The following is a 25,777-nucleotide window of genomic DNA, read 5'->3' on the forward strand; positions in this document are numbered from 1 at the left end:
CTATTATTGTACTGCAAGCCCTTGGTCTGCAGCATCATGTCTGCAGTGCTGAACCACTACCAAACGTGACAGCACTACCAACTACGCATATAGACTTTAGACAAACGGTGAAATGTCTTCTTCAATTTCATCTTTATTCTGATCATGGTTCTGATGGTATTTGGGGCCTATTTCCGTTTCTTTAATACAGACATATGACGATAAGTTTCGGTACACAATGCATCTGGAAGTTTGTGTGTGCACGCGCATGCAGTATGTTTTACCTTTATTTTACAATCACACAAGGCACAAAATTCAGTAAAATCCATAGGAGCAGCTCCGAGCAGTTTGGGCTCAGCTGTCAAAGAAGCAAAATGGATATCAACCAACCACTAGTGCTACTCCGCAAAGTCTTACTTGGCTTGCCCACTGTTCAGATGAGGCTTTTGTGTCAAGAAGAAAAGCACAGATAAATTTAGACAACATGAGTGTCCAATCACAACCTTGCCTCTGAAAATCTTAAATTGAAGAATCCAACCTGATGTCAATGAGCAAAACTTGACTCCAAACTTCTAGAAGAACAACATACCGCACGGTCAGCTCTTCTAAAGATCATTATTATTATTATTATTATTATTAATACTATTTATTCGGGCAAGATTCAAAGACAATAACGTTCACAAAAACAGTATATACAAGTAAACATATTAAATAAAGACAGCTATAGCAAATACAAAGGTCCTATATATCAAAATGTTTTAAAACGGTGTGAAAGAGAGAGGTTGCATTGAGCCATTGCGCCGGACGGGAATTTCAGCTCAGGTCAGCTGATACACGCAGTAAAAAAATGTAGTTAATTTGAAGGTAAAATATCTTAATATAAAAGAAAAAGAAAGGAAACAAAAACATAAAGAATTCTCAAAATTTTACCCAATAATTTTTCGCGATGTTGTTACAATTAAAAAAGACTGCGCATACGATGTTTGAATTTGATAGAATCTTGGTTTTACATGAGGGAAACAAGTTCCCAAACTCCATCGGATGATGTTATTGTTAATTATCACCCCCTGTAACTCACCTCCTTGTCAAACAAAAAGTAGGGAAGACGCGTAACACAGAAATTAAACGTAAAGGTAATGGTATGGGTGAAAATAATGTAAGGTATTTTAAAACTTGCTCGCCCGTCCCCCCCACTTTTCAGTAGCGATCGACGCCCTTGTGTGCAGGTGAAGTATCCCCTAACCCAGACCCAACTGGCTGTACTGTTTCAGACTCACATAATCTCAAGCATGGTACAAGTGATTTGTTTTCCCTCACTGATCCCATCAAGCTGTGTTAAGGGATGAATTATCAGAGCTTAAACCATGCAATCTTCCCCTATTACCCGCTTCAGTATGGCCTACCCTAAAGTCCCTTCATATAAACTCTTCTACTCATCGAGGACGTAGAGCTGGAGTTAGACAGCAGCGTAGACGAGCATACGCAGCAAACAACTGTCACTGCGGTCATCCTGATGATTGTTATACACCTGTCTTCAACCATCCTAGAGAGCAAGATCATGGCGTGGCACAACCAATAACTGTCATTAACCAACCTAGAGTGAACAATGATGCAGTGCTCAAACCAAGAACTGGACCTAACAATGACAATTTGATTACAATTAAATGTGTATCTAACTTTAATGAAACACCTCTTGACATGTATTTGTGGAACGCCCACTCTGTCAGTAACAAGACCGACATCCTTAGTGATTACGTTATTGAGAAAGATATTGACGTCATGTTCCTGACAGAGACATGGCTGTTTGATGATGACAATGTTGTAATCGGGGAATAACTGATCAATCTAGATCCATACTGTTCATTGTTATCTACAGACCACCACCATCTCAACCAAATAGATTCAAAACATCTGAGTTCCTTGTTGAATTTAAAATCTTTATTGGTGAACTTTCGTTGTTACCTGGTAAACCTATCTACCTAGGCGATTTCAATGTAAATATGGATGAACTGAGTAAATCTGAAGTACCCAAGTTTGTTAACATTCTTTCCAGTGCCAACCTCCACAATTTTGTTGAGGATTGTTGGTTATGAGGAATTGGGAAATCAAAATGGCTTTAGGATTGTTGGTTTTGAGGTCTTGGGAAATAAAAACGACTTTAGGATTGTTGCTTATGAGGACTTGGGAAATCAAAATGGCTTTAGGATTGTTGGTTTTGAGGACTTGGGAAATCAAAACGACTTTAGGATTGTTGGTTTTGAGGACTTGGGAAATCAAAACGACTCCAGGATTGTTGGTTATGAGGACTTGGGAAATCAAAATGGCTATATGATTGTTGGTTTTGAGGACATGGGAAATCAAAATGGCTTTAGGATTGTTGGTTTTGAGGACTTGGGAAATCAAAATGGCTTTAGGATTGTTGGTTTTGAGGACATGGGAAATCAAAACGACTTTAGGATTGTTGGTTTTGAGGACTTGGGAAATCAAAATGGCTTTTGGATTGTTGGTTATGAGGACTTAAGAAATCAAAACGACTTTAGGATTGTTGGTTTTGAGGACTTGGGAAATCAAAATGGCTTCAGGATTGTTGGTTATGAGGACTTGGGAAATCAAAACCACTTTAGGATTGTTGGTTATGAGGACTTGGGAAATCAAAACGACTTTAGGATTGTTGGTTTTGAGGACTTGGGAAATCAAAATGGCGTTAGGATTGTTGGTTTTGAGGACTTGGGAAATCAAAACGACTTTAGGATTTTTAGTTTTGAGGACTTGGGAAATCAAAACGACTTAAGGATTGTTGGTTTTGAGGACTTGGAAAATCAAAATGGCTTCAGGATTGTTGGTTATGAGGACTTGGGAAATCAAAACCACTTTAGGATTGTTGGTTATGAGGACTTGGGAAATCAAAACGACTTTAGGATTGTTGGTTTTGAGGACTTGGGAAATCAAAATGGCGTTAGGATTGTTGGTTTTGAGGACTTGGGAAATCAAAACGACTTTAGGATTTTTAGTTTTGAGGACTTGGGAAATCAAAACGACTTAAGGATTGTTGGTTTTGAGGACTTGGAAAATCAAAACGACTTTAGGATTGTTGGTTTTGAGGACTTGGGAAATCAAAATGGCTTTATAGGATTGTGGGTTATGAGGACTTGGGAAATCAAAATGGCTTTAGGATTGTTGGTTTTGAGGACTTGGAAAATCAAAATGGCTTTAGGATTGTTGGTTATGAGGACTTGGGAAATCAAAATGGCTTTAGGATTGTTGGTTTTGAGGACTTGGGAAATCAAAACGACTTTAGGATTGTTGGTTTTGAGGACTTAGAAAATCAAAATGGCTTCAGGATTGTTTGTTTTGAGGACTTCATGCATAGAGTCACATAGCAGTACAGGCTAGCTGACTCCTTTCCTAATGGTGCTAAGCAAGGAGTCAGCTTGCCTGTACTGCTATGTGACTCTTAAGCATAAACTGAATTTTGTGCTTCCATTTTGGCAAGGAAAAAATCTGGTGTACATTATTTTTTCAACTGATGTGATTTCATCACAAAATGATGTTTTGGCTTTTAAGTCATGGCTTTTTAAATCTGATAGTTTTAAAGTGGCGTTGGAAAACAAGTGATGTGACAGAATAAAATAAAATACAAAATTGGCAGTTGTATTTTTATCTCCCATAGCTGCTATAGCTCAGACCTTTTTGTAGTAATCAAATAATCTTATTTTTATAGCACTCTTTACAAATTTATTGTTGCTCACTTGAAATGTTTACATAACAGCCCAGACAACACATAGACGTGCAGTATCGCTAGCTCCATGACCTTTGACACTGAAGTTCATTGTCAACACACTGTAGCCTACTGCAGTACGTTGTACATTCACTGTGTATTGTTGTACACTCATGGAGTTGTTTACACCATGTACACTGCCAAGTTCATTCTTAAAACAGCCCAGACATCAAACAGACGTGCAGTATCGCTATTTCCATGAACTTGACACTGAAGTTTATTGTTTACATACAGTACTGTCGTACATGTATTAATCCAGAAACTGTAGACACACCCCCCCACAGCACATAGTACAAATTTGCTGCGTAGGTGTTTTTGTGTTGTTGGTGGTGTTTGTGTGACTGTATTTATTGGTGGTGTTTTTGTGACTGTATTTGTTGCGACATAATCCTACATTCTACCAGGAAATAAGAGACTGTGTTTTAAACTCAGTGAACATCCTGACAGGATTGCAGACGTATCTTGGACATCTTTTTGAACAGTACTAAGTGCTTAGGTGAGTACAGATCACAAACTGATTCAACTTTGCTAAAATACTCTGGCAGCTTATTTAAAACAGGCCTAAGATTGTATACAAATACCACTTAAAGGAAGACGTTGCCTTGGATCGGACGAGTTGGTCTATTAAAAGCGTTTGAAACCGTTTGTTATGAAATGCATATGGTTAGAAAGATGTTTTAAAAGTAGAATATAATGATCCACACAAGTATCACTCCAAACTGCACGGTTTTCCTTTTACGTAGCGAACTATCACGGTCGGCCATTTATGGGAGTCAAAATTTTGACTCCCATAAATGGCCGACTGTGTTAGTCGACAGGGTAAACAGAAAACCACGCAATTTCGAGGCATATTTGTGTAGACCATTGTATTCTACTTTTACAATATCTTTCTAACCATATTTTACAACAAACGATTACAGAACGATTTTCAAAGACCAACTCGACCGATCCAAGGCAACGTGTTCCTTTAATTTGTGCAGTATAATTTGTTTGTAATTTGCAGCCTAGATGATAATGATTTTATCTTTGGTTTACATTTAAAAGTGTTGTACAATCAACACGACTGCATGATTTATCAAATCACTCATGGTAGAAATCTGTTTCCTAGTTCCATGATTGACTCAGATTAGAATGAATTTACCATTCAATGCAATGGAAGTAATGGCTGGTTATTAAGGGTCATTCTTCTCAATTGGTTGCAACATTTTCTAAGACTTGAATTCAGTGTTATGAACAAAAAGAGACGATATCCCAATAATTAAATAATCAACAGTAATTTCCCATGCAAAAGACTTGTCTCATTTATCGTTCATGTTTTTACCTTTAAGGGAAGGTATTGTTTGATTATCAATCTTAAAGGTAGTGGTGATCAAAACTTGTTTGACATCTTTGGCATTAATAGGCCCTACTTCAGACATTTTTTTTCTTTGTTGATTGAAAGGACTTGGGATGCGACTCAACCAATACGCCTCTCTTAATACTTAAATGTATGACGTCATAATTCTTACCCAAAATGAGGCTATGGGCGCACTTCCCCCATCACTTGCAGTGGCTGCGCCCATCGCCTCGTTTTGAGTTAGCATTGTAACGTACCTCATGCATAAATATTAAGAGAGGCGTATAGACTTTGAAAATCAATATATTGCCTGTTGCCATAGTAACATGCCAATTAGTGTTTAGGTCATTCTTTGCATATCTGGGGTCTTAAAGGTTCTGTGTACTTTTTGTAGGTCCAACGACACAATGTCCACAGATCTACATTAAACTTACACGGTTTAAAGATAATGATGGTATAAAGCTCCCCTTAAAATAGTTCTTGCTGAGAATTTGTAGTTTCTGAGAAATTAGAAGAAAATAAATCACAAACAAATTTTTTTTAGTTCTGCTTATTTCCAGCAAAATTCAAGAATATTGTAAATGCTTGCACTTTAGTGTTCACAACTATTTAATCAGAAAGACTCAATTTCACTAGTTCATATTATTATATTTGGCGTCCCCAATATTCAGCGCCAAACCAATGAGTCCCAAATCCAATTGGTATTAAACTATTTGTAAACTGACTAAATAGATGCTTATGGTTGTTTAAAAGCTGATTGAAAATTGCTACATCAAAGAAATCTTCATGTTCACTTAGAATGTTTTAACATTCTAAGTGAACATGAAGATTTGACATTGAATGATGAAATATTAAAATGTTTTATTACATTCCCATTTGTACAATACATGGTTCAAATTGATGTAGAATAGCAAGAGCCGTTCAAGCAAACTGAATGTTAACTATTTTGATTTGGGGTTTGAACAAAGACAATTTTAGGCATACTAGAGTAGGACTTGAACCAACGACCCCCGGAGTGCGTTTTGGCGACCCCAACCAAAAACTGTTTCTGACGTCACAACCAAAACGGTAACCGAGCTCACAACTCGGTTGTTGTTCAGTCTGAACAGCAGAACCAACGACCAACAACCGAAACAGTTTTTGGTTGGGGTCGCCAAAACCCACTCCTGGATATATGTGCTGGCGCTCTACCAACTATAGCTGACTGGCTATGAGCTGACTGGCTATGAGCTGACTGGCTATGAGCTGACTGGCTATGAGCTGACTGGCTATGAGCTGACTGGCTATGAGCTGACTGGCTATGAGCTGACTGGCTATGAGCTGACTGGCTATGAGCTGACTGGCTATGAGCTGACTGGCTATGAGCTGACTGGCTATGAGCTGACTGGCTATGAGCTGACTGGCTATGAGCTGACTGGCTATGAGCTGACTGGATTGCATGGTTGGCTTGTGCGTATAGCACTCGCCTCTCACCAAGATGACTCCGGTTCCATTCCTGGCCAGGGCCATATGTGAGTTGAGTTGTGCGTTTGTTCTCTGCTGTGCATCGAGGGTTTTGCAGACCATTCGGTTTTCCTCCCTCGGGTAAAATCGAACACTTTCGATCTTGGCTGTGCTCCGTGGTCATAATGGGTTGATGTTTGCTGGCAGCCAAAGGCAGCCTTGCATGCCAGCTTCTCGAACACGTTGTAGCCGCATCCTTTGCAATTCAGCTCTTAGCTGCGAGTAAGGATGATTAGCACCCCAAATTATTATCTAGCCCTGTGTTGTCAGTCTCTCTATGTTGGCTAGATAGCTCAGTTGGTATACAAAGCACTGCCATGTTAATCTGGAGGTCCATGGTTCGAGTCCCACTCTAGTGATAATGTTTGTTCAAACCCAAATCAATTAAAATTTATCCGGTCAGTTTCCCTTGTGGTTTATAATATTTGATTAATGAGTTTGTTATTTTTTTTTTATTCAGATCAAAATGGCGTTTTCTAAACCAGCACAAGGTTTAGCTCTGGAGAAAATCCGAAAGGATTATCTGGAGTGCAGTATTTGTCAAGAGGAGTACACGGAACCCAAACTACTAGACTGTCTTCACAGCTTCTGTAAACACTGTTTACTTGAATATCACACTACCAACTACAAAGATGCAAAGATGCTTATTTGTCCTTTGTGTCGAAAGGAGACACAACTTCCTGAGACGGGTGTTGAAGAGTTCAAGAGTAACTTCATTTTAACTGGTCTTGCAGGTCAACTGGAGCAGGTCAGTTCACTTGAACACAGCAAGTTGGTCTGTAATTTATGTGAGGAAAAAAACAAGGCAACACATTTCTGTTACGACTGCCCCATGTTTATTTGTGCAAACTGCTACAAAATGCACAAGAAAATTCCCTTGTTGTTAAGCCATACAGTAGCTACTTTGAAAGATGTTAGAGATGGAAAAACTGCAATGAAAAAGACAAAACCCAAACGCCATCCAGAATGCCAAACTCATGAAGGTGAAGTGATGTGGTTCTACTGTTCAAGTGATGTGATGATTTGCCAAGCTTGTACTGTCATAGATCACTGTAAACCACAGCATGAGTACATTGACTGCAACCAAGCCTCATCCACATACAAACAGTCATTGGCTCAACTCTTTACTCCCCTTGAAGAAACCATGAAGAAGCTTGAACAATCTCAAGCAACTGCCTCCACAATGAAAGACAATCTAAACATTGCAGTTAAGAGAACCATGACAGAGGTGAAGAACAGAGCGGATGAGATCAGGGCTGAGGTAACAGCTCAAGAGAGTCGCATCATGGATGAAATACAAACAATCCTTAAAGATCGGAACAAGAAATTGGAGGAATTTGAGCAAGCAGTGAGTGTAAACTTGCATCAAATACAGCAATCATTGCAGAGCGCCAAAGATGTCAGCAAGAATTCATCAGTGCCTGACTTCCTTGCAAGCTATCCAACAATCAGTAAGGACTTGAAGGGACTCATAGATCAAAATCAACCCAAGATAGATTCAATCCTTTCCCATCTGAGATTCACTCCAGGGGTTTGTGATATCTCCCTGGGTAACCTGAGTACGAAGGAGCCTACGAAGGAGCCAAAGTGGGAGCTTAGTTTGAAGTATGATCGAGGAATCGATGGGGCTGGGGATATTGATGGCTCTGTACCGAGGGATGAGATGGCAGTGGCAGACCACTGGAATAAAAGAGTGGCAATCTACAACACTAAGGGACACCAGAAGAAATCTATCCCACTATTAAGCTGTAAGTTCCCAACAAATCATTTAGTCAGAGGTATATCGTTGTAAATCTTAGATATAACTATGGAAAAAATACTCTTGTTTGGTTTCAAGGTGACAGTCAGAAAGTATTCAATGAAAATAAGGATTTAATCCACTCCATCACCACAATCAAATCTGAGAAATATTTATCAAACATTGTTTGCTTTTCTCAACTCAAGTCAATCATTAAAATGTTCAAACATCACAGCATTGGTTGTGATCAATACAAGGTTTCCATGGTAGTCAAACTGTATGTCATGAAATTGAATGGTTCTTGCTATTTCACTGTACCTTGTAGACTAGGACTACATTCATCCGCTGCATGATCACTAAATCCACTCTGCTGCAGTCATTCTCAATAATTGACATTCCACTATTCAACACCAACAAAAGCAGCTTAATACCAAATTAATATTAAATAAATAAATTAATAAATAAATTAATTATTTTGGTGAAAACAGAAAAGAAGAGTTAAAAAGAAAGAATTCAATACTATTTTGTTCTTGATTAATAGTAACCTTGCTAATATGAACAAAGTGTTGTTTATTGTTCTACTGTATGTCATTGTTACATGTCATTGTTACATGTATGATTGTGAATTGGAAGCAACATACAAAGAGCTTTTACAACACAAGAAACATTCAATTAAATAATGATCTCTTTTTTATTTTACAAAAATCGAATTATTGTAAGTTTTTTTGCAAATGAATATTCATTCATTATATTGGGTTCTATCCGTTTGTTTATCTGTTTTCCAGGCCCTCTGGCTGTTGCTGCATTCCAGAATCAGTTAGTGATTGTAGATAAGACCAACTCTGTCAAGATGTACAATAGGAATGGCAACAAGATGTTTGAATTCCACACAGTGCCTCATAGTGAAGTGGGCGAGACATCAGTAGACCTCCGCAGTGTAGCAGTCATAAAGGATACAATCATGGTCGGGGATGTGAAGAGGTCAGTTATAACTAAACACAGATCCAGTGATGGTTCACTCATTGACACTGTTTCAGTTCAGACTAAACCTTGCTACTTGGCCATTGACAGCAAGGACAGAGTTGTAGTCAGTGGTGGGGACAGAAAACAAGTAGACATTGTTGACGTCACTGGTACTTTATTATTCAGCATCAATCCAAAGGCCTATTTTCTACCAGTTACATCCTGCAGAGGTGTATGCTGTGACAGCTCAGCTAACTACATTGCAGTGTTCAATGGTTATAACCATGGTCATATTCATCAGTATGACACTCAGGGTAGATTTCTCAGCTGTATTGCTCAGGGTCTGTACAACCCATGTGGAATCTCATTGACATCAGATGGTCAGCAGCTTGCAGTGGCAGACTGGCATTCAGTGGAGATTTATAACAAGGTGTATTGATATCTAATAATGATGATACTGGTCAAATACTGTCTCATGGATTGAACTGACCACCAAGTTATGTCAATCAAATTAAATCACAAAGTTGTGCAAACTGAAAAGTTCAAATAACCACTTAATTTTAGTTCTCAATATGATGACATTGAATTGATCAATTCTGTCTGCAATACCTGGTTGCAATTATTTACATTGTTGACTCATTTTGCATTTTGCAGTGAAATAATGTTTTGAGAAAAACTATCTCGTGTACAGGCTTGTCTATTTTAAGGAGTTTTGTAAAAACATTCCATCGGGCAGAAAATAGTATTTGCAAGAAATAGTAGCAGAAAATAGTATTTGAAAGAAATAGTAGCAGCAAATAGTATTTGCAAGAAATAGTAGCATGCAAAGGGTTGATTATTACATTATGGGGTTGTTTATTTACTAGTGCAATCTTTTCCTTTTGATACAAGAAGCAATCTATGAAGTTTAACATTGCATGCAAAGGGTTGATTATTACATTATGGGGTTGTTCATTAAGTAGTGCAACCTTTTCATTTTGATAAGGGAAGCAATCTATGAAGTTTAACATTGCATGCAACGAGTTGCTTTGAAAATCATTACTCATCAAAATGTAATAAAACTAACTATTGTATATTTTGCCATAATTTGCTTTCTAAGTTAGATTACGTTTATTATTAGAAAAGTTGTAAGCAATGTATGAAAATGCCTTAACATTCAAAACAATGTATATTTTATTGTTATCATCACATGTCAAGACACTGGACACCTTTGATAATTGTCAAATACCAGTCTTCTCACTTGGTGTATCTCAACTTAAAACCTGTGAAAATTTGAGCTCGGTTGGTCGTCAAAGTTTGGAGAGAATAATTGAAGTAAAAACACCCTTGTTACACAAGTTGTGTGCTTTCAGATCCTTGAATTGGATACCTCAATTGAGGTCTCAAATTCAATTTAAGTATTTTAGTGAGAAAATACTTCATTCTCAAAAACTACGTTCTTTCAGAGGGAGCCGTTTCTGGCAATGTTTTGTGCTATCAACAGCTCTCCAATGCTCATTACCAAGTAAGTTTTTAAGCCAACAGATATTTTGAGTAATTACCAACAGTGTCCAGTGCCTTTAAAGGAACATGACAGAATTGGTAAGAAGAAAAAAACCTGTCTCAGATTACAGATTCACGAACTAATGATGATGATGGCAAAAAAACATCTCTTGAAACATTTTTGTCTGAAATGTCATATTTGATGAGAAATAAATAAAAAAATTCTCGTGTTTTGAGTTTATCGCTCAGTGAGCTTTTAATTCATTTTTGTTTCGCATCATTGTCATGCAAAATATGTTATAATTTGTTCACTATTTCTCACGACCAAAATGGCTGATTGATCTCAAACTTCTACAGGTTTGTCTGTTGATGTATATGGTGGATTACATAAAGTGCTTAAACTGCCAGCAACTGTTTGTTAGCAAAAACCAATTCTGTAATGCTCCTTTCAATCTGGGCCTGAACGTTCCTTTTTGTATTTTGGGAGGGATTCAGCAGCCGATTTCAAAAAACGCTAGGATTAATCTTATTTCGAGTTAGGACAAGTTGTCCTAACTTAGGATGGTTCAATGCGTTCTTACGTCTTTGGATACAGAACATAACTCGTTCTGAGGGGTTATATTAATCCTAATTCGAGTTAGGACGAGTTGTCCTAACTTAGGATGGGTTCAATGCGTTCTTATGTCTTTGGATACGGAACATAACTCATTCTGAGGGGTTAGATTAATCCTAATTCGAGTTAGGACGAGTTGTCCTAACTTAGGATGGGTTCAATGCGTTCTTATGTCTGTAGATACGGAACATAACTCATTCTGAGGGGTTAGATTAATCCTAATTCGAGTTAGGACGAGTTGTTCTAACTTAGGATGGGTTCAATGCGTTCTTATGTCTTTAGATACGGAACATAACTCATTCTGAGGGGTTAGATTAATCCTAACTCGAGTTAGGACGAGTTGTCCTAACTTAGGATGGGTTCAATGCGTTCTTATGTCTTTAGATACGGAACATAACTCATTCTGAGGGGTTAGATTAATCCTAATTCGAGTTAGGACGAGTTGTCCTAACTTAGGATGGGTTCAATGCGTTCTTATGTCTTTAGATACGGAACATAACTCATTCTGAGGGGTTAGATTAATCCTAATTCGAGTTAGGACGAGTTGTCCTAACTTAGGATGGGTTTAATGCGTTCTTACGTCTTTGTATACGGAACATAACTCATTCTGAGGGGTTAGATTAATCCTAAGTTAGGACAATTTTGGTGAAATCGACGGCAGAAGACTCTTGCAATAGAAATCATTTTGTCCATTTAAAATCATTAATTGTTCTGTAAAGTTTTTACCCAAACTCATTTTTTCTATTTCCATCCATTTTTTGCACAGACTGACTAGCTGTAAAGTAGTTGAATTGTAGATTTTGGAGTTAGTTTGATCTGTATATAACCAAGATTGACATTGCAGTTGATTATTGCTCATGTAGACTTGTTTGGATGAATGCTATATCTGTCTCATATTGTACTCCCAACTTTAGACATTGTCAATAAATCAAGATTTATATTGAAGTTGATTATTGCTCATGTAGACTTGTTTGGATGAATGCTATATCTGTCTCTTATTATACTCCCAACTTTAGACATTGCCAATAAATCTAGATTGATATTACAGTTGATTATTGCTCATGTAGACTTGTTTGGATGAATGCTATATCTGTCTCTTATTATACTCCCAACTTTAGACATTGTCAATAAATCAAGATTGATATTGCAGTTGATTATTGCTCATGTAGACTTGTTTAGATGAATGCTATATCTGTCTCTTATTATACTCCCAACTTTAGACATTGTCAATAAATCTAGATTGACATTGCAGTTGATTATTGCTCATGTAGACTTGTTTAGATGAATGCTATATCTGTCTCTTATTATACTCCCAACTTGAGACATTGTCAATAAATCTAGATTGATATTGCAGTTGATTATTGCTCATGTAGACTTGTTTAGATGAATGCTTTATCTGTCTCTTATTGTACTCCCAACTTTAGACATTGTCAATAAATCTGGAAATGATTCCTACTCTATTATTATTTCTGTCATGTGAAGATTTATTCCACTATCTCTCTTCCTTATTCAATTTCCTTGTCTTGTAAAAACTGCTCTGAGCTGAGAGGTATTTTTCAATGTACAAACGTACAAACCTGGCCTGCGTGCATTGTGTATAAATCTTTCGGCATTTTATAAAAACTGGAATGACTGGCACCCCTGAACAAAGAAACTGATAAAATAGGAAGACCGCCAACAGAGGGCTAGATAGCTCAGTTGGAAGAGCACCGGCACATTAAACTGGAGGTCTGTCAAAGTGTTTCCATTTTGTTGAACTTTGTAAAGTATTTAGTTTTGGCGCGGAATCCTTAAGTCTTTTCAGTTTGCGGATAGTTGGTCAGGCAGCCCATTTTCCGTTTTAAGTTGTGTTGTGTTACGCGTAGTAAAAGTTTGTTTATTGTTCTGGGGTCGAGGTTCAGAGAATTCCTTATTTGGTCATGATATTTGGTTTGGGTTTTGTGAATGGGCACATTATGAACATGGTATGTGGAATGTAGGTGTGGCAATCGTGGGAAGGTTTCGTGGGTAGGGATATAGTTAATGTAGAGTAGTATGGACGATGACTCCGACCGAGCAGGGTTGCTCTTAACGGTAGAGATTTAGAGAGTGAGTGAGAGTGGGTTGATTGTAACCACCCGGCGAGTGGGTTCAGCCCTCGCAGGTTTTAGGGCAGACTCCACCGTAGAAAGAGTTTCCGTGAGATAGAAAGTCCACGGCGGAATTTTGTGATTTTTGGAAAGTCTTCAGTGACCGATTTCCACCGGCACCCACAGCCTGGAACCGTGCCCTCCTACACCGTGAATATCATGGCCACCAAACCCCGGTTTAAATAAGACGCCCGACGCCCAACCCTTGGTGACGAAGAGTTCAGTCAACCATCGACCGACTTCATGGGGCTAAAACTAAGGCTGTATACCTGAAGGACGGACTGTCGAAGTCGCCAAGCAGGCAAGAGACAAGAGTCGTGGCAACCGAAAACACGGGTTTATTTTATATTAATTTTGTTATATGTTTGAATGCGAGCTGGCCAAAGATTTGCTCTGAATTATTGATTTAATCGAGTAGACGAACCCTTGAGTTCAATCCAAGAAAGTTGTAAATAATTTGTACCTTTGAGTTAAACATGAACAAGAAAAGTTGTGATTGGTAATTGTTTATTGTTTCAACCAAGGCTTGAAAGAAGCACCCTTAAGTTATCCAAGAAGAAAGTTGTATATTTTAAGTGATTTAATTAATTCATTGGTTTCCTCGGCCAACAAGGGCGTAAGAAAACACCCCTTGAGGTTACGACCTAACAAACTGTACTATATTTTCTGTAAATTTCTGTAAATATTAATCCCCCGTATATGTTAAAAGAACTTGGTTTATTTCAAGAAGAAGAATTGTGTTCATCCTGTCAATTTATTTGAGTTCATTTGATGCATATGTCACTATATTACTTTCTTTGTAAATCGATGTGACAAGGTTGTTGGTTTAAGTCCCACTCTATTCAGTTTGTCTATTTTCAACCCCAATTCATTTTTTAAAGTTCATAATTTCATACATTGATCATAGGATTGCTACATTATTTGATCTTGACAATAATACAAAATAATAATAATAATAAAATTAATAATAATGGACATTTTTATAGTGCTGATATTCGCCGCAAGCGGCGCTCATGGCACTTTTTTTTTATATGTTAAAAAAACAAAAATGTCGCCAGACACACAAGGCCTGAAGGCCACTTCAAGGTGTGGGCTACAATTATTTTTGTCCAGAGGCCGTAGCCACCTACTCCTAGGGCTGAAACAGGGTTACCCCTTTTACAGTCCATATGCATGTAGGCTTGGGTATCATCAATCCGAAGCCTGGCCAGTAGAGCAGAAAGCACTACCTCCCCAATTTTATGTAGCAAGTGTCACGACCGAGACTCGAACCCACACTCTGCTGATCAAACACCAGAGCTTGATTCCGGTGCTCTTAACCGCTCTGCCATGACACGCCAATATGGACAGAACAACAGAACAATAGTCTTTTTGTGATGATTCTGAATCAATAAGTTGTTTATATTTCAAGGTTCTATAATTAATAATGATAATGTTTTTATCAATATTGTGTAACTTTTAATGTTATATATTGTTATATTTATATTCATATTTAAATTTATATTTTTACATAGTTTTTAACGATTCCTGTAAGTGGCGGCTTTCCGCTGTTGGATGTCAACAAATAAATAAAATAACAAGAAACTCAATAATTGTAAACACCTTTATGACGATTCTTTGTGCGTTATCTTGCAGCTCAATCTGGTTTATGGAACCAACAAGACCCGTCTTGGAAAGGACTCTGTGGATGACTTTGATTGTTGTTGCTTGACCCTACAGCCCTGCGCCGACCCAGTCATAAGGTATGTATAGACTCTATTCACACAACGCGCAGCGTGCATACATGGACGTCCCCTGTCCGCTATTTTGGGTGTCAAAAACGTGCACAAAAGGATGGTACACGTGTTTAGGTACATCCAAACAATGCGCGTCTACCATGTCTGCCTTTTGGAAGTCCATTCCTGTTGTGCATTAGACACATTTACCTGTCCCCCTGACCCAACTTGCTTAGCAGATCTGTCTCTCAACCAAAGCTTGCTTTGCAGATGAGTTTATCTGTCTCTCAACTAAAGCTTGCTTAGCAGATGAGTTTGTCTGTCTGGCAATCAAAGCTTGCTTAGCAGATGAGTTTATCTGTCTCTCAACTAAAGCTTGCTTAGCAGCTGAGTTTATCTGTCTCTCAACCAAAGCTTGCTTAGCAGATGAGTTTATCTGTCTCTCAATTAAAGCTTGCCAAGCAGATGAGTTTATCTGTCTCTCAAGCAAAGCTTGCTAAGCAGATGAGTTTATCTGTCTCTCAACTAAAGCTTGCTTAGCAGATGAGTTTATCTGCATCTCAACAAAAGCTTGCTTAGCAGATGAGTTTATCTGCATCACAACCAAAGCTTACTAAGCAGATGAGTTTATCTGTCTCTCAACCAAAGCTTGCTTAGCAGATGAGTTTATCTGTCTCTCAATTAAAGCTTGCCAAGCAGATGAGTTTATCTGTCTCTCAACCACAGCTTGCTAAGCAGATGAGTTTATCTGTCTCTCAACCACAGCTTGCTAAGCAGATGAGTTTATCTGCATCTCAACCAAAGCTTACTAAGCAGATGAGTTTATCTGTCTCTCAATTAAAGCTTGCCAAGCAGATGAGTTTATCTGTCTCTCAAGCAAAGCTTACTAAGCAGATGAGTTTATCTGTCTCTCAAGCAAAGCTTGCTAAGCAGATGAGTTTATCTGTCTCTCAACCACAGCTTGCTAAGCAGATGAGTTTATCTGTCTCTCAACTAAAGCTTGCTTAGCAGATGAGTTTATCTGTCTCTCAAGCAAAGCTTGCTAAGCAGATGAGTTTATCTGTCTCTCAACCAAAGCTTGCTTAGCAGATGAGTTTATCTGTCTCTCAACCAAAGCTTGCTAAGTAGATGAGGTTATCTGTCTCTCAACCAAAGCTTGCTTAGCAGATGAGTTTATCTGTCTCTCATCCAAAGCTTGCTTAGCAGATGAGTTTATCTGCATCTCAACCAAAGCTTGCTTAGCAGATGAGTTTATCTGTCTCTGAACCAAAGCTTGCTTAGCAGATGGGTTTATCTGTCTCTCAAGCAAAGCTTACTAAGCAGATGAGTTTATATGTTTCTCACCAAAAGCTTGCTAAGCAGATACGTTTTTCTGTATCTCAATCAAAGCTTGCTTAGCAGATGACTTTACCATCCCCTACCCAAACTTGCTTAGCAGATGAGTTCACTTGTTTGTCAATTAAAGCTCCTTGACAAAAGCTTACTTAGCAGATAAGTTTCTCTGTTCCTCAACCTAAGCTTGCTTAGCAGATGACTTTACCATTCCCTACCCAAACTTGTTAAGCAGATAAGTTTATCTGTCCCTCTGACCAAACTTACTTAGCAGGTGAGTTTAACCGTCCCCCTGACAAGCTTGCTTTGCAGATAATTTTACCTGTCTCCAAACCCAAGCTTGCATAGCAAATGATTTTACTTGTTCCCTACCCAGATTTGCTTAGCAGATGAGTTCAACTGCCCCCAACCCGTTTACCTGTCCCCAACCAAAGCTTGATTTTCAGATGCAGTTACCTGTCCCCAGAAAAACACATGTTTAGTTAGCAGATGAGTTTACTTGTCCCCTACCCAAGATTGCTTAGCAGATGTGTTTACCTGTATCTCACCCAAAACCTGCTTAGTAGATGAGTTTACCTGTCCCCCTACCCAAGATTGCTTAGCAGATGAGTTTACCTGTCCCTTACCAAAAGCTTGCTTAGCAGATAAGTGTATCTGTCTGTCAACTTAATCTTGCTTAGCATTTGAGTTTAACTGCCCCCTTCCCAAACTTGCTAAGCAGATAAGTTAATCTGTCTCCAAAGACAAGTTTGCTCAGCAGATGAGTTTACACGTCTGCCAACACAAGCTTGCTTAGGAGATGAGTTTACCTGTCCCCTACCCAAAGATTGCTTAGCAGATTGAGTTTACCTGTCCCCCCTATCCAAGTGGGACCTTTTTCAACCTATTAGCATTACTAGCTACCAAGAAAGTTGAGATACACCCAGTGAGAAGACTGGTCTTTGACAATTACCAATTGTGTCCAGTGACTTTAAGAAAGTTGAGATACACCAAGTGAGAAGACTGGTCTCTGACAATGTACCAATAGTGTCCAGTGTCTTTACCAATGTTGAGATACACCAAGTGAGAAGACTGGTCTTTGACAATTACCAATAATGTCCAGTGTCTTTAAGAATGTTGAGATACACCAAGTGAGAAGACTGGTCTCTGACAATGTACCAATAGTGTCCAGTGTCTTAAGAAAGTTGAGATACACCAAGTGAGAAGACTGGTCTTTGACAATTACCAATAGTGTCCAGTGTCTTTACCAATGTTGAGATACACCAAGTGAGAAGACTGGTCTTTGACAATTACCAATAGTGTCCAGTGTCTTTAAGAATGTTGAGATACATCAAGTGAGAAGACTGGTCTCTGACATTGTACCAATAGTGTCCAGTGTCTTTAAGATGATTGCAACTGTAGTCTTTGACATTATACCAATAGTGTCCAGTGTCTTTAAGAATGTTGAGATACACCAAGTGAGAAGACTGTTCTCTGACAATGTACCAATAGTGTCCAGTGTCTTAAGAAAGTTGAGATACACCAAGTGAGAAGACTGGTCTTTGACAATTACCAATAGTGTCCAGTGTCTTTACCAATGTTGAGATACACCAAGTGAGAAGACTGGTCTTTGACAATTACCAATAGTGTCCAGTGTCTTTAAGAATGTTGAGATACATCAAGTGAGAAGACTGGTCTCTGACATTGTACCAATAGTGTCCAGTGTCTTTAAGATGATTGCAACTGTAGTCTTTGACATTATACCAATAGTGTCCAGTGTCTTTAAGAATGTTGAGATACACCAAGTGAGAAGACTGGTCTCTGACAATGTACCAATAGTGTCCAGTGTCTTTACGATGATTGCAACTGTAGTCTCTGACAAAATAGTGTCCAGTGTCTTTAAGAATGTTGAGATACACCAAGTGAGAAGACTGGTCTCTGACAATGTACTAATAGTGTCCAGTGTCTTTAAGATGATTGCAACTTGTATAGATCAGAGGATTAATGGTATCATACAACTGGATGACGATTGGATAAGGCCATTAACATTGTCAATGTCATCACAATCATTCTCACTGCTATTTATTCCTTTTGCCATATTATGTTCTTGCATACCAAGTTTGGGAATGGCCTCCCTGCGCTGTTTTTCTATGCGGCCTGCGAACCCAGGGTTGGCTGGGTTCAGAACCCTTAAATTGCTGACTCAACGCTGGGTATGCAAAGTGATTTGGTCAGACCATGATTTAATGTGTGGGTCTTTTTTTTTTGCAAACAAGTTATTATTTGTCCGAAATAGTAAAACAATAGCCATTTATGGAACCAAACAAGTGAAATAGTAAAAATAAGCGTGTATCTATAATGGATAAGATAATTGTTTTGAGTTATGTCTCTAATCCTCTGAGATACACAACTTCTATTGACAGCACAAGTTGGATTGTAACACTATTATTAAGGACTTAAAGACGCTGGACACATTTGGTAATTGTCAAAGACCAGTATTCTCACTTGGTGTATCTTAACATATGGAATTGTGGGTTTGAATCCTGGTCATGACGCTTGTGTCCTTTAAGGGGTATAAATGGGCACCTGCGAGGTTAGCGGTTAATATTGTGTTTGAAAAAGCTTTAAGAGTGCACGGAACAGAGCAATTGTAAAGCTCATTGACACATTATTCTAAAATGCTTGATATGATAACAGTTATTATTACTGTTTTCATCCTCTTCCTGATAGTCTTTCTTAATTATCAAAAACAAATAACATTCTGTGTTAGACAAGGTTCTCAACAATGCCTTATTGAACATCAAACCACATGGGAAAATAACTGCTGGTTAAAGTTTAGATAATTTGGGGGTTGAACAAATACAAATTTATGGGCGTTGGATTTGAAGCAATGCCTCTGGATTAACAGATGACTGGCATATCACTGGAGCCAAGCTCTGGTGTTGTGAGCAGCAGAGTGTGGGTTTGATACTCGTTTAAGACTCTTGTGCCATTAAACAAGACACTTGACCATAATTGCTTTGTAAAAACGTTTGAAAGTAGCGCATTCTGCTCATACCTGAGCCTGGCACATTGTGGATGATACCAATCTAAGTAGATCTTTGGTTTTTTTTGATTGGGGGAAAAACTATAAGAATAAAGGAACTGTACATTGTTGGAATATGGCAGTGCACTTATTGAAAAGAGAAGGGGTTGGCCCCGGTGTTCCTGGTTTGATAGGCTGCATATTGCGCCACAGCACCTTGTAAACCATTATGGTGCTTTACATGTTAAAGGAATAGGTATCATAATTAAAACGCTGCTCTCATTCTAAGAAGCCACTGTTTATTCAAACACTTGTTAAGTAGGTCTTAAGTTGAGAATTGCAAAAAAACTAAATCAAAGAGTATTCCTCATTTGAAAATAATGGTCAAACCAGATTGTTTAATATACCAGGTAATCTCACATAAAACTTTCAAACTTGAACATATTAGTACTCCTCTCATCAAAGGAAATGATTAAAAAGTTGTGTATCTTTCAGAAAATATTAAGAAAATATAAATGGCTGTTGCGAAGTGCTTACAACTCAAAATAATCTATGGCAATTTGCCTTGCTATGGTCCGAACGTCAGGCCATTTTAATGTCTTTTTCACCAAAGATAATTAAAAAAATAGTTAAAACTATTTGTTGTTTATCTTTGGTGCAAACACATGCCAAAGATAAATAAAAAATAGTTAAAACTATTTTTTGTTTATCTTTGGTGCAAAAGACATTGCTTGAAATGGAAACCACTTTCTGATTCTATCATGCAGCCTGCAAACCAAAAGTACAAACAAATAATGAATTATTTGTGTTTGTTTCATTTTCAGCCTTCTGTCTACTGGTCTGGAAGTAACTGATGAGCTGAAGGGATAGATCAACCTGATAACTGGCGTTTCAATTCACACCAAGGAAGCAATATTCAAGATATTAGTCAATTCAGACAGCTCTGTCCCTCATTCAACTCACTGCAACACAACAGAGCCTGGGACACAAACAAATAGTCTGGTCCAATTTTGGTACGAACAAATTCAGTGTTGGGTTATCACTATTGCACATAGGGCTAATGACAAAGAAGATAGTGTTCATCTAAGGTTCATAGTCAGAAGAGGTTATGTGGGAACGTAACACGTTCATTTCAACTCTCAAATCTGGTTGAAAAATTTGGAAACAAATATTGTTTATATTTAAGACACATAAACACTGGCTTTTTCCACTTATGTGCAATCCTAATATACCAAATGTTTTTCTTTGGATTTGAATTGATTTTGTGAAACCCATATACACCAATGTGTGTTACCTGAGTTCTGTGAAAAAAGGCATAATACCTGGTTGGTATTCGAACTCTTGACCTTTGCAATTCGTCATCCGTATGAAGGAGTGACCTAACTCGTTCACTGTTTTTAAAAAACCTGTTCGAGAGAAAATCTCAATTGAAGTTGCACTACTTTCCAAACTGCTGTTTCGGAGTCTGCTTACCAACATTATTCATACAGAACTATCAATGTGTTTCCATCCTTAAAACTATTTTATTGCTTAATTAATTCCTAAAATTTGTGACAATGAAAATTTCATTTTTGCCTGGAGCGCGCTGTATACAAACCAATGCGTAATAGAGACCTATCGAGGTCGGTCACTTTGTGAAAATACTATGCTCCCCAGTTAGGTCACTTCGTGGTACGAATATTTTGAGTCAGTTTGGTCAGTTCGTGGTACGACCGACGAATTCTAGAGCAGTGTCCTACCAACTAGACCACTGAGATTGCCTGGTAGTTAGAGACAGTTCGAATCCTATGTTTTAGCAGCAGGTACTGCAATGATTTCAAATTTGTATCGAGGGAAACAAAATACTATGTGGGTAAAACCAAAATGAATATTCTTGATCCCTGATACAAATTTAACATCTATTAATTTGCAGTGCCCCCTGCTATAAAACATAGGATTGGAACTGCCTCTAGCTACCAACTAGAAGTTGGGAATCGAAAGCTAGGAGCAGGTTTCTCAGAGAGGGATGTTATTTCCAAGTGTTAGAAGTATTGTAATGAATTCTGTGTTTTTAAAATGTAATGTTTTGTTTGTTTTTCTATAAGTATCATATTTGAATCTTTTTAGTGCACACAGGGAAAGCAATTTTCACTTTTTACCTGTAATCTGTGATGAAATAAATAAATTGAATTGAATTGCATTGAACTGAATTGAATTGTGTATCATGTCTAAATCATGCATTTTTGTTGTTCATTTGGGTTAAACTTTATTCTTTTTTTTGACCTAGAAGTAGCCCAGCACATGCAAGCATCTCCACTCTCCAGCATGGAACCAAGGAGCAAAGTGAGGACTGGTATCAACTCTCTCAGGCTGTGATGCAAGCGCCAATCAACCAATTAAGTCTGTATACTGCCCTCTTGTGTGTAAGTGTAGAATGCTACCGTGGAGAACGCAAACGCTCAAGCCAAAATTCCCCGCTATCTTGTGAAACACACTTGACATGTAAGCGCAGAATTCCCTGCTTCCACTAGCGTTGATTATTTGCTTACGGTAAGCAAGGGTGTTTTTTTCTTTCATTAATATCTCACAACTACGTCGACTGATTGAGCTAAAATGTTCATAGGTTTGTCAGTTTTGTTATTTTATGCATATGTTGAGATACACCAACTGTGAAGACTAGTCTTTGACAATTACCAATAGTGTCCAGTGTCTTTAAGAATGGTTAGCAAATCTGTTTGCAAAAATCAAGTTTGCTTCTAGGAACAATACATAGCAAATCTGCTTAGCTAAAACAAGTTTGCAATGCAACCAGCAAGAATGACTTGTATACTTAGCGGATCTGCTACCAAAAACAAGTTTTGTATCTAGGAACAGTGTTTGAATACGTAGCAAATCTGTTTAGCAAAAGTTAGTTTGCTTTGCAACCAGCAGGAATGACTTGTATACTTAGCAAATCTATGGTTGAATACATAGTAAAAATGACTTGTATGCATATCTGCTCTGCAAAAGTTTGTTTGTAACCAGTAAGAAATGCTTGCATTGACTTAGCAAATCTGCGTGGCATAACAAGTTTGCATCTAGCTGCAACCAGCAACAAATAGTGTCATGGAATTTGGGTCAGTTTGTTATTTCAGCTCCACATTTTTCCTGTGTACTTTTGAGTGCTTAACAGTTTTACAGATTATTCCAATAGAGATACTGGTTTCTAATGATTTATTTTCACATTGTTTTCTTTCCTCTTTAGGATGGGAGTTCCTTATCTGAGAGACCAGTCCAACATCATGTCTTATCTTTGCTCCTTCAACCTAGCAGTCTTCTAGTTCTTAAGAGTGATATGTTTACATCTTATCTCCATGGTATCACCAAGACAACCAGGGATCTCATCACAGACAAAGTGCTCAATGTTGACAGCATGGACCATATAGCAATGGTGGCACACTAGACATGTCATGCAGCATCAAAACTTGGCAATATTTCCTTGAAGCATTGATGTAGGTGATCTTGTTTATTTTGATTGATAATCAAGTGCCTTTTTAATTGGATTAAGCTTCACATATCATATTCCTAAAGGCATGGACACTATTGGTAATTACTTAGCAAATTAGTAGCATACAAACTTACTTGGTAACAAGCAATGGAGAGCTGTTGATAGTATAAAGCACTGTGAGAATCAAATTGAATTGGAGACCTCAGATGAGGTCTCAAATTTCACAGGTTTGTTATTGTGTGCATATGTTGAGATACACCAAGTGAGAAGACTGGTCTTTGAGAATTACCAACAGTAACCAACGCCTTTAAGTCAGTGTTTAGTATTTGTGATAAATTATGTTGATCTACACAAGTTTTTAAATTGTGCTTGATGCAATTAAAGGAACACATTGCTTAGGATCGGACAAGTTGGTAAAAAGCGTTTGAAACTGTTAATATAAAATGCATATGGTTAGAGAGATATTTTCAAAGTAGGATATAATGGTCCACACAAGTATCACTCAAAATTGCGTGGTATTCTTTATATGTGGCCAACTAACACGTTTTGTTTGTCAACGAGGTAAAAGGAAAACCACGCAATTTCGAGGCATATTTGTGTAGATCATTGTATTCTACTTTTACAACATCTTTCTAATCATATGCATTTTATAACGAACGGTTTCAAATGCTTTTCAAAGACCAACTCGACCAATCCAAGGCAACGTGTTCCTTTAATACCAATGAAAATATTTGATACTTAAAAACTCAGTAATTAAATTTATAGAGAAGCATGAAAGAAAGGTGATGATCAAGCCAATTGCTATTTAATGACCCATGTATAAATATTTTTATGAATATAAATAACTGACTTCAAAAACGATTGATGTTAAAAACACTAAGATTTATCTCAAGCTGAGTTGTTAATTTTCCTGAAATAATATCCAGATTGAACTTCACCTCCGGTTCCGTTGATCTCCTCGAGTGTACAAAACGCCATGGACCCTGTTATAGCGTGCAACAATTGTGTATTGTATACTTTGGGTAATTTGTGATTGATTGTACATTTAAGGTTTTTTTTGTATGATGGGGGGGGGGGAGGGGTTTACAAATTGCCTTAGTTTGTATTTTAGGCCAAGTTGGCACTCAGCCATGTGTAAGTTAGGGGTTGAATAATATCTAAGACAACAACTTGATGGTCTTTCATTAGTGAATACGCAAATTGGATTGACAAGAAGACAGTGTTGCCCTGTTACAAAGGGGGAGCTTTATAGACAAAAGACAACCTCCAAATTGTCAAAGCCTTGTACCATTGTGCCAGGATTGTCTTTTTTCTAACAGTGTAATACAGTACTAAGTCCCTGGACTTAACTTGTTTGTGAGTCACTAGACTGCATACATTGTGTGGTATGCAAATGAGGAAGAATGTGCTTGTGACTTTTAGCCAATCAGTGACAAGCTTGCGATGACATCATCAGACATGCAGAGAATTGTATTGTAAAGCCTGGTACCAGTGTGCCAGGATCTTGTGTATTGTCAGCATTTCCTGTATGTTATAAACCTCCACAAAACCTTGCCCTGAGCCATGTGACATAGCAACTCTCTGCTGTCTGAAGAATTCAACTTGTACCCAAATGCAGATTCACTAAAAGCTTATTGAAAAACTATAAGTCAAGAACATCCAGACTAAAAATCAGTCAAATTGCCAAATGACAATAGTTGTTCTTCTAGTCCATTAATTCTGCCTTCTACATCTAGCAACATTTATTTGTTGTTGTTTTGGATACAAAGAAGGGTTACATGCTGTATGAACTAGTCAGTCTTTTTTTAAATAATGAGTTAATGGGCAACATTTTGTTTGGCAAGCTGTCTTTATACAACCCTCTGAAAGAAATGAATGCCTTCACTGTGCCCCTGCTGATATTAACCTTGCCATTCAAGCTGGTACTTTGTGAATGTATCATCTTTTGAACTAAATGTATATATTTGTTTATTGGTTGCTAAATGAAGCAAAATTAACAATAAACATGTTTGTTTTCATAATCAAGGTGAATGAAATAAATAATAAATACCACAAGATACTTTATCTCTTGAAGATCAAATTATTTCTACTTGCAAAAAGCATGCACAATTATTAGGCTTACTCAATGCATTCTGTATAATACTAGGAATATCTCAGATATTAATGCTATAAGCATGGTTTGTTGTACTGACAAATATTTAGCTGTAAGGTTTGGAAGTAGAACAACTCTAGTTGTTTACATGTACATAGCTGTGAGTCCCAGCACACAAACTACACACTGTAATAGAGGTGGTACACAGCTGTGAATCCCAGCACACAAACAACACACTGTAATAGAGGTGGGCCGGCGCCCCCCCCCCCCCCCCCCCCCCCCCCCCCGCTCAGAACCCTTGCCCCCCCCCCCTCTTTCCCCACCATATGAAATCAGAGATAAGTATATTCTTATAGGCCTTATATATAAATCGTTTAAGGCTGCATAAAATGCATAAAACTTTTATTCATTATCAGTAGGCCCTATGTGGACTATAACATGAAAAATACGTGGAAACGCGCGCGCGATCGTATTGGCGGTAAATGTTTGTTGTGGTTTTGCAGTTACAGAGAGTGCAGGATGTGACAAAGTTCTGTTAAATACGTGGTGGTCTGAACGCAGACCAATAGCTCCGTAAACACAAAGTCAGATCATGGAGGTAGAAATTTCTACCTCCATGGTCAGATGCACTATATAGAAATTTACTA

The 25,777-nt window shown here is 37.9% G+C and overlaps 1 protein-coding gene across 7 annotated transcripts in view; it reads left to right on the plus strand.

Annotated features, from left to right (window-relative positions):
* LOC139938775 (E3 ubiquitin-protein ligase TRIM33-like) overlaps positions 1–25,095 on the plus strand; it is a 106,166-nt gene extending 81,071 nt beyond the window's left edge. Inside the window, exons 1-7 of one of the 7 annotated variants that reach the window (XR_011786200.1) lie at positions 3,772–4,253; positions 7,057–8,344; positions 9,120–9,315; positions 15,157–15,263; positions 20,397–20,585; positions 21,839–22,101; positions 22,796–25,095. Coding sequence is in view for 2 of the 7 variants with exons in the window: in XM_071934399.1 (XP_071790500.1) it covers positions 7,063–8,344; positions 9,120–9,736 (1,899 nt within the window). In the remaining 5 variants the exon portion in view is untranslated. Of the gene's footprint in view, positions 1–3,771; positions 4,254–7,056; positions 8,345–9,119; positions 12,883–15,156; positions 15,264–20,396; positions 20,586–21,838; positions 22,102–22,795 lie in introns of those variants that run through there. The other 6 variants (XR_011786198.1, XR_011786199.1, XM_071934398.1 and 3 more) reach the window with 6 other exon arrangements.
* The last annotated feature ends 682 nt before the right edge of the window (positions 25,096–25,777 follow it).

This window comes from Asterias amurensis, chromosome 6 (assembly GCF_032118995.1).
Source record: "Asterias amurensis chromosome 6, ASM3211899v1".
Classification (NCBI taxonomy): Eukaryota; Metazoa; Echinodermata; class Asteroidea; order Forcipulatida; family Asteriidae; genus Asterias; species Asterias amurensis.